The sequence below is a fragment of the Rhipicephalus microplus genome, chromosome 3, assembly GCF_043290135.1.
Source record: "Rhipicephalus microplus isolate Deutch F79 chromosome 3, USDA_Rmic, whole genome shotgun sequence".
Lineage (NCBI taxonomy): Eukaryota > Metazoa > Arthropoda > Arachnida > Ixodida > Ixodidae > Rhipicephalus > Rhipicephalus microplus.
Genome location: NC_134702.1, coordinates 246650598 through 246666695, shown reverse-complemented (window position 1 = coordinate 246666695; position 16098 = coordinate 246650598). Strand labels below are relative to the sequence as shown.

The 16098-nt window shown below is 43.0% G+C and overlaps 1 protein-coding gene across 1 annotated transcript in view; it reads left to right on the top strand.

Moving 5' to 3' along the window:
- The window catches only part of LOC142803538 (zinc finger Y-chromosomal protein-like), a 118065-nt gene that overhangs the window by 42666 nt on the left and 59301 nt on the right, over nucleotides 1-16098 (top strand). Inside the window, exon 5 of the mRNA XM_075888665.1 lies at nucleotides 10754-10988. Within this exon, the coding sequence (XP_075744780.1) occupies nucleotides 10754-10988 (235 nt within the window). The remainder of the gene's footprint in view (nucleotides 1-10753; nucleotides 10989-16098) is intronic.

Here is a 16098-nt window from a genome sequence, read left to right as displayed (position 1 = left end):
CCTTCTGGTGGCTGAGTATTGCGAGGTCATCCAACAGGCACTTCAGTAGTGCGTAGTTGAGGACAATGTTGTACTGTTAAGGTGATATGCCCAAACTGATTAATGTTCAGGCTCTTTACGGGAGCTTGTCGTAAAGCTGGCAAAGTTGCTCAGAATCTGCTGAAAATTTGATTGGTTCGAAAACAAGTGGTTGGTCGACATGCTCGTTAATGAGAGCAATTGCATTGACCCAATTGCTCAGTCAATCTCTTGCGCATAATGTCGTGTTTGCTTTTTGTCAGTCGATGGCTTTCTGGGCTCAACCGCTGAAATGTGAGAGCAAGTTTTGAACTTCTGAATCTGCACAACTTCTTTATTTAGGTGCACCATGGCACCACGTGATGCTAGAATGACGACCGATCACGTAGAGTGCCGCAAATGCAGCAATCTGTAGCTTCAACCAGACTACTCTGCGATGACCTGGCACGGTTTCTTGATTAGGAGTCACATCTGTTATCCGAGGTAAACAGCCACTATCCACGTTCTGTGCTGAGCTGCTGTGCGTAGGCAATTATTGATGTAGCCTCCGACCTCACAGTACATGTTGTTGTCGCTTTGTTGGCAGTCTCTCGGAGAAAAACCTGTGTTCGGGACAATAAGTTGGCAAACTCGCTTATGAGTCGGCTCACTAAGACTCACTGAGACTCAGATCGAGGCTTGAATTTGAATGAGTCCGCCAGAGTTATACTTAGGTAATCGTTAAGGGACTCAGAGTCTGAGTGAGTCCGATGGAGATGCACCTTGGTTGGCCTGAGTCCGAGTGAGTCCCATTGAGGAAACTTTGGTGAGTCTGAGTCTGAGTGAGTCCGGTTCTTGAAAATATTGGCGGGTCCCTACCTGAGTCCGACAGAGTCATATCTTCGTACGTGTAAACAAGTGAGACCACATGCAAGAAATTTCTGCTAGTATGAGAGCGATTGAGTGTGGTTGGCAAAAATAATCATAAATCTGAGTTCGAGTGAGATTGCTTCAGTATGAATTTGGGTACACTTGGTCCTAGCAAGCCCTATGCGGAAAATAAAACTGTCAGTTTGTCCATAGCTCTAGATTTTTTTCTGGGGAGGTCCTTGACGAACTTCGCTTATATCTTTAGCTGGCATAAATTTGTGTGATAACTATTTATAACTTATTTAAAGACACGGAATCAAATAGCACCACACATTGAACCAATAAGTAAGATAATTTTACTAACAAATATTGCCAACATGACTTAAAAGCTAATTCTACATTAACACAATGCGATCTAGAATATTGACGACACCACACCTTCAAAAGTACATGCGATGTATATAGTAAACCTGAGAGACGCACACCTATCACTAGCACGTTTTCCAGTGTATTCGGTGATGGAGCTGATCCCGTTCGCGGAAGGCTGATTTCAAATTTTTAATGAAAAAGTTTTACGAGACATTGGGAATTTCTTTTTGTGAAACCCTTTATATTTTGGTGGTGCAGAAGTAGTTTTTGTGCATTGCACTGGCTCGCTCTTTGGTGTTAGTAGGTGATGTGTTTAGCGAATGTGCCGTTGAGAGTCTGTGGCAAAGTAGAGAAGTATAGTAGTGAAGTAGAGTAACGAAGTAGAAGCGAAGTAGGGAGCGAAGTAGAGCAAAGTAGCGAAGAGAGATACGTAGAGAAGCAAGGTACTAACGACAGGAAAAACTGAAAAATTCTCGGTGATTCTACTATTCTATCTCTAGTATACTTCACAAACGCTACAGATTGTGGTGTTGTCGAAATAAATGAACATATCTGTTCGAGGGCATGGAACTGGGCTGTGCAGAATGTTCTGAATCATCACAAACTGCAAGCCACCTTTATTACCTGATATCATAATGAGCGTTAAGTTTGACGTACTGTAATAATCACAGTGAGTGGAATGCTTGCAAAACTACAAATCAGCAGGATTCGCAAGCATCTAGCGCCCCTTCCCTGTCCTTTGCATTGAACCGCTTGTGTCCTCAGATGCAACTTTCTGTGAATAACCGGGGTGATCGGGAAAGTTATGGACGTTAAACAAGTTATTCACAAGAATAAAATAGACAGGACGGGCGCTTTTGAATGCGTTCTGAAGTCATTATTTTGTGCTTATAATTTCACAATAGCTGCACCACCTCGCTGAATTTCAAGTTATGTTAAAATGTAGCATCGAAATAGACCACCAGCTTTAGTCATCTACTTAGCTACAGAGTAAACAGTGGTTGGGTTGTTTACGGGACAGCGAAAGTTGAAGCAGCCAGGTGTTAAAATGAAACAAAGTATAAGCGCACTGTTGATGCCGTACATGACGCTTTATCACTCGCAAAGCAAATTTATTCGAGCTTTATTGTGGTAAAAACATTCCGTTAACGCTGGGTAATCAATCAGAAGCGTGTGTGATTTCTAATGACATGTTTGAATTCGAGTCTTCAAATGAGATATTACTTTATAATTTTCCCAACATGTCTGCAGTTCAGTCGTAAGGAGACAACATAACAGCACCAGTGAATTTGTATTTGTATTTGCATATTCGAACGCCTTTTCAACCAACGCTTTGAAGTGCGAAAGCACTTTTGGTGGTCCCCCCCTCATCATTTTTGTCTTGAAGTCCAAACTGCAAATGCCTTCAGGGCACAGGCGTTCCTCGGGGACAAGTTTATCTATTACCTGTGTTTGGGGTATTTGTACATTCAAAAGAATGCAGGGAGCGTACAAAATAAAGCAATGAGCTTGACACCACGCCATCAGCACTCGCTTGGTGGTCAAACTGCTAGCAGTGTTCTGCCATAGGGCTCTGTTCGCTGTTCTACTGACGGAGGACTTTCATGTGCTTCCGCTTTTTGTTTTCACGGAAATGCTTAATTTCTCCAACGGACGAAGCGGGGTAGTCGGCCTATGGGATCTGGCACACTATAAGCGGCACTTTTTTCGCATGTGCATGGTCTTCGGGCCGAGGAATGAAACTGCCGATGGTGACGGATGGGCTACGAGAAACGTTGACCTTGGCCATGCTCCGTATGTGCTATCGCTGCTGGTGCCTGCAATGTAGGGGGTTGAAATATGTAGTCAAGTTTCCCTATTTATCCTCTTACAGAGCTCTGCGAGTAAAAGTCTCTTTATAGTGTTTGGTGGCATGGTCTCGGGTTATATATTTACTCTGGCTTCCACCACTGTGGTGACGATTAGAGGTTGAATGATCGGTTGGTTGGAGTTTTCTCTCCAGTGTTCTGTATTCTTGCCCGAGAAAAGTGATTTTGAACATTTGTGCTCCTGGGAATGGTCATGGATATGTGCGCATGCGGTTGCTTTTTAAGAAATGCTTCTAGTGTCTCATTTATAAGGCTGGTGGTGTTCGCTAAAACACCTCACTCAAAGCTGTCGAGCCCAAGAAAGAAACCTCATCCGAGGGTCATGACGCATGAGAAGGCTCGGAGGTAGCCCAGCAAGTTGAGAACAGAGGATCCTTCACTTAATGAAGCATTGCCAAAGCCATTGCAGCAACGCTATTCGTTACCACAAAGTCCCCTTCCTGCCGCACATCACATCTTCATCCCTCCAACCCCCTTCCCCGAAACATTGCAAAAAGAGATTCCCCTTGGACGCTCAAAGCTCCCTCGGAGGGAGGGTTGGTTGGGGACCGAGTAAAGGAGAACACGGACGTAAAATATGTTGCAGGTTGTTTTCTTTCTTTCAACAGGTAACTAACGTACGACTTACTCATATATTTTTTGAACAAGCAGCTCATAAAAAAGCACGGTCTAGACTACATAAAAAGATGCCTACACAAGGACTGAGGTGCACTTGATGAATTATTGACCGAAGAACAGGCCTATGTATGATAAAACGCACATGCGTGTTGACCCAGTGAATACAACGAAGACCCGCTGCAAAAAACTTCACAATAACCAGTTACTCATCATTTACCCTTACCTGATTCGAAACTGAGAACAAATAATAGACTTGAAGCATTTTGAAAAAGAAACAGCAGTAAATGGCAGATGACACCCGTCTGTTCCAAGTTACTCGAAGTACTGTTTATTCAACCAAAGACCGCTACACAGATTTGGCGCAGCCGAAGGAGGTCATGTGGATTAAGTTCATCGTAGACCAGATAACATGGCAGCATGTCATGTGCACAGGTTTTGACGTTCAAGGCTAGATGAAAACAGACCTTGATCTTCATGTGAGCTGTGCAGTATTGACTGAGAAAGTGATGAAGTAAACTCCATGGGCCGCGAGCAGCTTTTTCAGATAGAATCTGTGAACATGGCACTGAGTCTACAGGCACTAGAAGAGCTGGTCCTTTAACCTATGCGGTGTAGATGACTCTCGCAAGAGACTGCTGCAGAGGTGGTGAGCCTGCTCATAAACATTATTCAAGAACAGCAGTGACAAATGCTAGAATAGTCAGCTAATGAAAGCACTCGTTCCACATTGAACAGAGCTCCAATAATGCAAAAGCTGGTGGGCCGGATATTTTCGAAAAAAGCGCCCAAAGCCCTCAACAATAGATGTTACTTTGTGATTATGCATTGCAGAACATTAAGTGGCTATCATACGGCAATAAATTTCAAACCTTGCGCCATTATCTTGATGCCACCATAATAATTTGTATGAATTGGTACTGTTTTACAAGAAACATTTTGTTTGAAGCAACGAAAATTGTTTTTGCTGCATTTGAAGTTAGTGCTATGCAAAGCAGGGATGATGTGCTAACTTATAAGTACGAATCTCTATCTTTCTTATAATATTACCTGGAGAAACGTTGTCTGCTACACGTAGTGGAGCTTAACTTTTGTACCCTGTCCCATACGGCTACTCGGCCATCCTAGACCGTTTTTTCTCCATCACACTGAGCAGTAAAGAAAGAGGAGTCGGTCACCTGGAGGCAAATTCAAGCCAGCACGTTTTCAAGCTTGCACCCCCTGAGTAAAATGCATCCCTCAGCATACTGTCCTCTCTTTCAGTGGTGCTAAGTGAAAGCCACCCTGAACCACGACACGTGAAAATGTCAGGATAATAGAGCTTTAGTACTAATACAGGATCCCACAGTGGAGTGATGGGAGGAGCTGCTAGACAGCGAGAATCAGGAACCAGGAGCCAAGAACCAGGAACTAGGAGCCAAGTCTGACAACCAGGTCCGCAGAGCGGCTGCTATGAACAAAGCCTTGGACGAAGCCGCCCCCCCCCCCCTCCTCCCGATTCAAGAACCTCGAATTACTCGAAGCTTCTCTGCAAAACTTGTACACTAAAAATAAACAAGTATTCGCCACCACCATCTTCTCGTAGATTGTCTTCCACAAAGTGATGCAAGGGTTATCAAGAGAAATTCGAAGAGAAGTTGCGTTGATGGCCCAAGGACTCTAGAACAGCTTGACAAAAAATTTCGTGAGTGTGAACTCGAGTGAGTCCCCTCAAGAAAAAAGTGTAGTGAGTTGAAGTCCGAGTGAGCCCGGTTGAGAAAAATATTGGTGAGTCGAGTAGGTTTGTCAGAGAGAAATTTAGTTAGACTGAGTGCAAGTGCATCTGCTTTCACACAATTCGGGTGAGTATGAGTCCAAGTGATCCCTAAGCAAAAAGTTTACTTATTGAGGGAGTCTGAGTGAGTTGGGTCTAATTCACGACCTATGCTCGGGACACAGCATAGGCCACCTCTAGGTCATATTCTACCACAGCTTCGAGCTCTTGCTCTTAAGCATGGTCGTCAGTCGCATGGACATTGATTTGTTGAGGTTCTCCAGCTTGGCATTCTTCATCATATAGGCAAAGTTAGTCCATTAGGCGGCGTCGTGAACGGCGAGCTGTAGTTCGTCGGTCAGGAGCGTATTTTCTGCATGATGCTGGCCCAGACGACGCTGCGGTTCTTGCGCAGCCACTCCAATGATGTCATCGAAGCTATAAGTCTTGAAAGGGTGATGACCGGGTTATTTGGGCAGCAAAAAGAACGTTACGCAAAAATTACTGAAGCCCTACAAGAGCTCGACCATTTTTTCTACTGCTCGTGCACCAATTGTTCTTCCTAATTCTCTTCCATGTCCTCTTCCTTATTATGGCCCGTCTGCAATCATCAGCAACAGGACGTACTGAGCCCACCTGGCGAATCACTGACGTAGTAGGCTGCTAGCGAGTCTGGAAATCGTTGCATATTGCGACCGAGTGTAGAGTGATAATATTTATAAAAATTGTGTGCCGTCATCACATTCGTGGTCTTAAACGCGCGATTGCTTCTTAAATGGTATGCAAACACACCTTTTTGGCATTCAATATCCCACTCAAAAGAGCTTGGATCGCTATGAAGCGACCAAATTTCTACACTGTTTGCACTGTTCGTAGATGGTAGTGCTACCAAGCCGATCAAGAGAAAAACACTCGAGGGTTATCAGCTGACGACGCAGTGCTTGCACATGACCATTCAGGTTCTGCCAACACCTGCCATGCAGACAGAACACTATTGTTAGCCATTTTCTTGCTTCAGTGACAATATCCAACACACGTGGGCCTTGCTCTAGCCCGCAAAGCACGTTCTCTGCAAAAATAATGTAATTGTTTTTGTAGTAAAATGTGTCATTGCAAATGCATGGTGATCAGATCTGTAGTAATCTGTATGCAAGACTGCACCGCTTCAGTGTTTGTCATCCTAAGAAGCGGAAGCAGAAGAAAAAAAAGAAGGCACCAACCAGACGCGTCCAAATAGAAAACTCACGCACGCGTGTGCTACGTTTTAGTGTGTCTATTTTTATGTTCTGGGCCTCATTCAGCAATAAGGTGTACGATGTTACGAGGTCTTCTTGGTCAAACTATTTCTGATGTAGTATTATGGTTAAGGTAAGCTTATACATATTAATATATCCTGGGCGCTTCCTAGTTCCAGCCACCCGACCCACCCTTCAGCCAATCAACATGTAGCCAATAAGCATGTAACAAGACTACAAAATCTTCCCCACGAAACGGCCACCCGACCCTAGTGAATACCATCGTGTATGTCATAGATGGTGCCCCTCTTCTTCTTTCCTTTTTCTGAACTGCCCATGATGTCTTGCAGGACACAAAGCACACAACCTGCGTCACACTTCATGAAATTTTGCAGCTGCTGTGTTATTGGTAGAGAGAGAAATGGCAGCCGCCGATGGTGTGGGTCATCGCAAAGTTTATTCATGCGAAACTGGCGCGACATCTGACGACAGAAGCGAGTCATTGCTGCAAAAAAAGTGAAGAGGCACTCGGTGCTCCTAAATTGTACTGTGCAAGTTTAGTCTTTGCCACCATATGAACGATTGTTTTACAAATATACATTCATTTGCCCTAGATCTTGCCCGCAATTGTGATATACTTACACGTGCAACGTGGTGCCGCGTATTTAAAGTCGCTTGGCATCATTGCATTTGTCAAAACAAGTTACATCATGCTCCCACACCCTCCTATTCACTCGCTATCCTCCTACAGACCGCCATGTTGGTTTAATTTTCCTATAGGACGCGAACAAACCAATAGAACAGTGCCAACATTGCCAATCCTCAGATACTGTTGAGCGTAGAACACTTCTCTTGGAGACTGAATGTTCAATCAGTACCTCAAAACAGCAGTCTGAAAACAATGCTCACGCGTGCTTTTACTACGATCAAGCAATATACGTTGCGAAAATGTGACGAACAGTGTTCAGACAGCACAGGTGAAGTTCATTTCACAAGACTGTGATGCAGGCTGTGATTGTGACTCCACGTTTCATCGTTTCGACATTCTCGCATCCACTTGTCGGTAGTCTCTTGGTGTAGACATGACGCTGGCCCAGAACCTAACCAGTGTCATCTTGAAGTGATTGGTGGTGCAGTATACCAACAAGATCCTCATAGCTTGCCTGAGAGTGTAATGAAGATCAAGACAAAAATTTGAAACACATAGTGAACTGTCTATGTTTATTGCTAGGAGCAACATATGTGGTTGACGTTTACTTACATACAGTGAGTTTAATTAAATAAACAGTGGTTTTTAAATAGAACGTAAAGGCTCTACCAACACATCGCTAGCTTTGCCGTACAGCCGCGTACACAGAGTAAATGACCAATGAAGTTTTTGTATCAGTACCATGTTATAACAAAATTATTTTTTATCGTAGACGCGTTTTTCACGAAAATGAGTTCAGCTGCATTTCACACTCTTTGTAGCAACTGAAAGTGAAACACCGCCACACACTTGCTGATGAATTGATCATGATCAAGTGTGCAATAGTTTCGCATTAGTGATAGCTCATTGATGCGAAATAAATGAGCGTTAAGAAACGGGGGTTAAACAAGGTAGTTACACGACAAACGTTCAACTTCTTACGGGGATCGTCGAAGCAACATGAATATTTACAATAGTAACCGGCAAGAGTGACCTTGTTCATGGTATACCCACCCGATCATCTGTTCTTTGCGGATGATCGGATGTACGTTGGTAGCGTGACTTCCTGTTTCAGAACTGGGATCACGCTTGCATAGTGACAGCTAGATATGACAGCGACATAGCAATGTGGCAACATAGGCCGTGGCAGCTCAAGGTTAGGTGCGATTTACACACGTTGAACGTCTGCGGCTGCATCTTGATAAACCAACCTAAGCGTTAGAGCGCTTTTTAGCAATCGAAGTGTCTCATGAAGTGCTACTTCATGAGACACACCCCCCAAAGATGCACACCCCAGGGAATCATTGCCAATGAATATTCTCATCTAAGCCACTCCTAAACACTTTCAGCAAGTTAAGACAGTCCTCTGGCTGCCAGCGCCTTCTCTGCTGGCGCAGAGTGCACCGCTTTGCATAAATAGCCACCTGTTTAATGCACCATATTAGTTTATAACGCAACTTTAAGTGAATACTGTGTAGTAAGAGAGGAAGGAAAAACTGTTACAGTGTGACACTGAGCGAGACGCTGCGCAGTAATGTCATCACTCGATCCCTGTATAAGTGCTTAACGTTGTGCAATAAATAGGCATTGCTGGCCGTAAGTTCTAAACACAAGTCATTACAGACCGCTTGACGTATTTTGTCGACCGACTGTATCCTGCGCCCCAAAACAGCAAAATATAACAATATTGAAGGTTGAAGTAAACTTCACACTATGACGTGACGTGGCTCTGAATTTGATAGCAACATGAACGATTTCAATATAAGTTTTGTAGAGAGACTGACAAACGTCAAAGACAGTATATAAAGGAAAGTGGCACCATTTTATTGACAAATAGCTAGAAAAGCAACTACCAGTCACATCAGAAAATGTACAGCTGGCGGCGTGAGCGAAATGGCAACAAAGAGTGTTAAGCGACACGCAATCACAAAGGTTCAATATTGAAAATCGTCCATAGAAAAAAAAAGCTGCTCTGTGTAAGTACTGCGTCTACGCTAGGGGATTTGCCTACATGAAGCCGAGGGCTTTAGAGCCAACAGGAAAGGTGAACGAGGCGGTGATAAAAAAAAAGTAAGACTACTTGACGATTGAAGGCGAATAAGTTGGCAGAAGTAAAAAAAAAGAACAGGAAAAGTGAGCTGATTCTGGAAATAGGTGCACTGGTTTGAGCTGTGCACTTCTAAAAGTCCTTGATCGGATAATAACTTTAACTGAACTAGTCAACATTAGGTCATCGTGTAATGATAATAATGCGGATGGAATACTGAGCTCGCTTAACCACAGCTCACCATTCCGTTATAAAAGGGGCGTTTTTTCATCGATTCATCTGTGCACGAAAATAGGAAATACTCACACGGTCTCTCAAGCATTTGCCTTATGTAACAGGAAGAATCGCACTATTTCATTTTTCTTGTCATTTGATTGTATTTACGCACCTTCCCTCGACCGAACTATGGCTCTGCCATAGTTTTGCACGACCTCAGAGATCAGAGACATTGCACGCTTGCTGCACCTCATTTGCCTTTGGGTTCCGCTCAGGCATGACCAAAATTAAGATTTCATGACGTTATTGATGACATTCATCACATTGTGATGTCACGGATACGTTTCCACGATGACATCACGGCATCTCATATTTCCGCGATATTTGGCGTCACCAAGACATCACGAGGTGACATCACTCCATATAATGATGATTTTTAACATCACTCGCGTGGACGCATATGGTCTTTTTTGTAATTGACGAAACATTTAGGCTTTCACCTTTATAACTAGAACCAACTGTAATCGGAACCTTTAAACGACTCTACACGCAATGAACGGATGGGAGCTGCCTGAAAAAGAACTATGCATCAGGGTGGCAATATTATGTAACCCTCTATATTGCCAAGCAGATGATTTACATTTTAACCTGATCGATGACAAACAAAACGTGGATACGTTTAAGGAGAAAACGCAAAGACGGCCCCTAGGCAGGTCGGGAAATTCTGAAACTACCCTACAAGTAGGGTAATCACTCTTCGGTTGGCAACACTGCTACTAGCCAGAAGTTGACAGAATCCAAACCCGACTGCTGTGGACGCGTTTGCGATGGATCGGAAAGTTTGTTCTTAGATTTAGGTGCACGTAAAAGAACCTCATGTAGAGAAATTCATGAAGCCATTCACCACTGCGGCCCTCGTAATCATATCGTCATTTGGGACGTAAATCGGCAACAAATATTACTCGAATGTTGTCCTCACAATACTATTTTTTATCACAGGGCATCGATATAGTAAGCATAAATTCGTGTTTCTCCTATATCAGTCCAGCCTATACACTGCTTTATATACTCTTTTGGCTTGTCGGTTGATTGCAGGTAAAAACCAGCGCTGGGCAGACACTACTGGATGGTCGTCCCCTTGCGTGGTCCAACTGGATGCGCTACGTTAACACCGCCACAAGTGAACAACAGCATAACCTCGTGGCCTTTGAGCATTCTGGGGCTCTCTATTACAAGACGTGTAGGGCTGTGGGAGCCTTTGAAGAATTGCTGCTCTTGGACGAAGCAGCCAATCCGGGAAAGGCAAGGGCCTCAGGAGCTCAGAAAAGTGGTAATAAAGTGCTTCAACTCGTGTTCAGTGGGGCCGTTATAGATAACTGCCGGCAATAGCAGCCACATGACATCGGAAACATGCATATTCTACGAGAATGGAGACCCGCATAACAGATAATAATAATTGCTGTGCTATGGCATTTCATTTTGTATATGACAGCAAGTCGCAAAGTAAGAGATGTACCAAAATGTACTCCTCTGACTGTTCACTGAAATGGTAAAAACTTTCATACAATCACTAAACGTCGCAAAGAGGACATGAATATGCCGAAACATTGATGCTAAATCGCGTCCCTTCTGAAATATTTGTAACTATGCGGGTTTTGTCAGAATATCTGGGTTAACCCAATTTATTTAAACTAAGGGGGCAATGCTTTTTGGTATAGGCATATTCATTGCGCGAAGCTCTAAAAAGCAGCTGTGCCCCTATTTCCTTAGGGGTTTTTTGGTACTGCTATGTTTTCAAAAATCTCAAATCGTAGTACCCACGCAGTTAGTCAGGTTGATTGTTATTCCAACAGTGACACACCTGCGCCTGCAACATCTTGCTTGCCCATTTAACCACTTACCATCATAACTACAGGGTGGTGACAACTGAATGCAGATTTCCTGAGCAAGTATATTGAGTCCAATATTTTCTATTCTGCCCCGCCGCGGTGGTCTAGTGGCTAAGGTACTCGGCTGCTGACCGGCAGGTCATGGGTTCGAATCCCGGCTGCATTTCCGATGGATTGATTTGTGGGGTTTAACGTCCCAAAACCACCATTTTGATTATGAGAGACGCCGTAGTGGAGGGCTCCGGAAATTTTGACCACCTGGGGTTCTTTAACGTGCACCCAAATCTGAGTATACAGGCCTACAACATTTCCGTTTCCATCGGAAATGCAGCCGCCGCAGCCGGGAATCAAACCCGCGACCTGTGGGTCAGCAGCCGAGTACCTTAGCCACTAGACCATCGTGGCGGGGCTGCATTTGCGATGGAGGCGGAAATGTTGTAGGCCCGTGTGCTCAGATTTGGGTGTACGTTAAAGAACCCCAGGTGGTCGAAATTTCCGGAGCCCTCCACTATGGCGTCTCTCATAATCATAAGGTGGTTTTGGGACGTTAAACCCCACATATCAATCTAATTTCTCTTCTACATGAACGACTTCATTAGAATTTATGGTCACTGTCGGTACGGTATATAAGCGTGTGATTGATCAATTTTTATATCATAGATGTTATCTGCTGTTACGACATTTTATCAGCATCTAAGCGTGAGTTGCGAAACAAATAAGTGCAATCTGAATGGTTTATTCCACTGAGATGTTCCGAAATAGCATGTCGCCATATAACTCTAGGTCCTTACAAAATCAGCCCTGATCATTCAGTAGAACTACTAAGTTATCGTTATGGAGCACGCGTATTCATCCTAATGAATGCATAAAAACCCAGTAACTAAATTTGGTAAAGCTCGTAATGTGCTGAGTCACTGTCACCAAATTTTTCGGCTAAAAGTAAATATATTACATGCTACGCTTCGGTAATTTCTACTTTTTCTACTGCAAACTAGTGCAGACAAACGGTTCACTTATACAGGAATATACGCTTACGAGCCAAAAATGCGTGCACCATAAGTTTTATAGAGAACGCACGTGTCTAGGAGCATAGGCATGCACTTTTTTGTAAACAACATATTACATATTCGCAGAAATGTTACACCAACAAATTACGAACACTGTAAAGAAGTAATGCAAATGTAAGCAAGAAACACTGAACACTTGAGCTCATCCTTTAAGTACAAATCGCCATAAAAATTTCCTTCTCGCAAGCATAAGAAAATTGAAATGAGCTCAACACACAATGACACTTGTGTCCATAATTAGGTTGACAAACTCAGACAAGCTCATGACGTATTTTGCGCTTAGGAATCCCATGGACTAAAACTCAGCGAAATGTTTCATAGCTGAACTCACTCAAACTCACACTCTGGCAAATTTTGTTGAAACGAAATCACTCTGACTCGCACCAACCAAAACATTCCTCACCAAGATCACTTCGGCTCAGACTCATGATTTGACCTTAGTCTGAGTGAGTCCGCAATGAGTCGACTAACGAGTGTGGTAGCCTAAAATAATCTTTCTCAACCATAGTGTCAAAACTCTTTTAACACCAACATCTCACGTAATAGCTGCTCTTCTTGGTTCTCTTTTATATAGTACCTTCGAATACGAGATATGAGTGCTCATAAACTACCAAGGCGAGTTTATTGAATAGGATGAGCCAACAAAATATATTTATCAAAAACTTTCTTAAAAAGTCTCGCAAGGGGGGGAGGGAGATCAAGGCCCTTCCTATGTGATTCGCGCCTCTGATCAATAACTAATGAAATTGTACATTAAATATACTGCTTTGAAATACCTGTGAGTAGGCACGAGTATAAATGTAAATTTAAGTAAGGGCTGATGCTAATGCTCAATATAAGAAAAAATGAATTGTATTAAACTCCCGTGTCACTTATATGTTAGAAATATGATATGTCTTATTAAAGTATGCAGAAAAACATGTCACCTTGAATAGAACCCTATTATCTACTGCCGCAGTGTCAACATTTAACAACATTTAAAAACTTGCAGAATTAAAATAAGTTGTCGAACTAATGCTTATAGTATCTAGGCAACACGTGCCGTGATGCCATTTCTGTTTGTTTTTTTTATTATTTTATATATTGTTTTGTGTTAAAGTACGCAGTGACCCCGTGACGCGGTTGAACTGTGTGTTGCTGTATGTTGCTTACAAGCGGGTGGCTGGAGCTTTGTCAATCTGACGAAACAGTTTTTTTCTTTGGCAGGCTTTTTTGTTCCCTTGTGCCTGTGGTAGACTAAATAAAACAGATTCAACACTACGTTGGACTGAATGACTCATTGAAATAACTGACCTACCAAGGTAATTACAGACCTAATAAACCCCAAAAGAGCGTGTAAAGTCGTTATATGAAAAATAAATAGAGTTGTGGAGTTTAACGTCCCTAAACTACCATACGATTATGAGAGACGCGGTAGTGAAGAGCTCCGGCAATTTCAACCACCTGGAATTCTTTATTAACACCTAAATCTGAGCACTCGGGCCTACAGCATTATCGCCTTCGTCGAAAATGCAGCCGCTGCAGCCGGGACGACTTGCGGGTCAGCAGCCGACTATCTTTGCCAGTAGACTGATCACATGAGAGATCTGGTGCGAAATCTCTATACAATTTTACATTATCGGCCGTTCACCAGAGCAGATGCTTTCGCACCAATTTTCCTTTACACCTCCTATGTGATACTTAGCCGATATACTCGTTTTCCTCCGAGGCCATTGCGACCTATTGCTGATTTCAATCCTGAATAACGTGTTTTGTGGTATCATCTGTATCTCGAAAGCTACGAAATATTGAAAACGATTGCATGTAACTGTCACAGAACAAATTTGTGTGGAAGTGGAAGACCGAACGTATGTAGCAGGTCACTACATACGTTTTATCGATGCCCCATTTTACTGGGGCATCGATATAGGTAGCTTATAGTGAAATCTTCGAAAACATTTTTTTTGGTGAGCCCATGAAGTAAACTGTCATTTCATATTTCGCCCAAATATAGCTGCTTACAAGTTTACTTTGATTGTGAGATTTTTATAGCAGCGATATTAAAAAACCTGTTTGCGTGTAAAATATACACGCAAACATGTAGCAGTACAGAGGTGTTTCAGCGGCCCACTGACAAACAGTATTTGTGCAAAAGCATGTTGGTCACTTCAACCAGACGTATATGTGAGAGTTTCTGTCAGAGTATTTAGGGTAAACCTCGCTTGCTCAGGATTTGAATAACTAAAAACGTAGCTGCCGCTGCACAGAAAAAAAACACGCAATTTGTTTTCAAAACGAAGTCGATCACTCTGACCAACGCTGTACCAACTGTCACTCACTATATTATTAGAATATATTTATACATTTCTTCCAACACTTCTTTTCACTTTACAATATTCAGACAATGTTAGTTGACGTTTCGCTTGGCGTAAACTTCATGCAATAAATGTCTCCTTTGCACGGTTATATATGTGTTACATCGTAGCAAACGTCTGTGAACGACGGGTTATAGAACTGGTACCTGCCAGTTGAATATATGACTTTTTTAAGATCATGTACAAGTTAATCATGAAACCTAAGTTCTTTTTCGGGATATTGCGATCTATGTGCATAAAACAAAGCACTCAAGTAGGTCTAAAATATCAATTTTCGGGACCATGTCGATTTCTCATGAAATCAGCTGTTTGCGACAAACATGAAAAATACCCCTGTCACACGGGCACCCGCCAAGACCGTATAACTCCCTCGTCCTTACGACAACGAAGATGCGGTCCGCGTCACACGGCCACCCTTACGCAAACGAAGGTAAATGGAGCATTTCGCAAAGGACGATCAACGATCTCCCTTCGTAGCAAAACGAGGTACTCTCGTCCCGAGCGGTCTAGAGGTCAGAGAAAAATTTCGAGCACTAAGTGGCCGCAGTGAAAGAATAATACATTTTGGCAATATTAAACGTTCTTTTGGTACAGTACTCATTCACAACGGGTGTTTGTTTACATATATTTACGCCCGCCAGAGTTCACTTACTCTCAACACTGATGCCCTACACACCGTGCCTCGCGAGTCGGGCCGGCCGGCGCCAGCCGATCAACGTCATTACCAGCGCAATATCGTACCACTTCCTCACGTCGTCCGCTGTGTCAATCATGGCTGAAGAACACAAAATGTGCGCTCACGAGGCAAGGAAGCATAGGAAATTTCGTACCGGGCATGTACACAGGCAACAAAACAACTAAAAGCACAATGTGGCCAGCGTTACTAGCAGCACCGCTACATTTAGCAAATGCGTTTTTATTTGAAATTGTTTTAATGATTTGTTAGTCGCATACCTACTTAATAGTGCTTTTTGTAAAAACCGCACAATGATAATTCTTAAAAAAATCAATAGAGGTGAAATTAGAGTATTTTTCGAAAATCAAACAGCGCTAGCTGAGCCCCCTCGCGGCAACTGTTACAACCTCGTCATTGCCGTGTGACACTGCCGCAACTCCTTCTCCGTTGAACC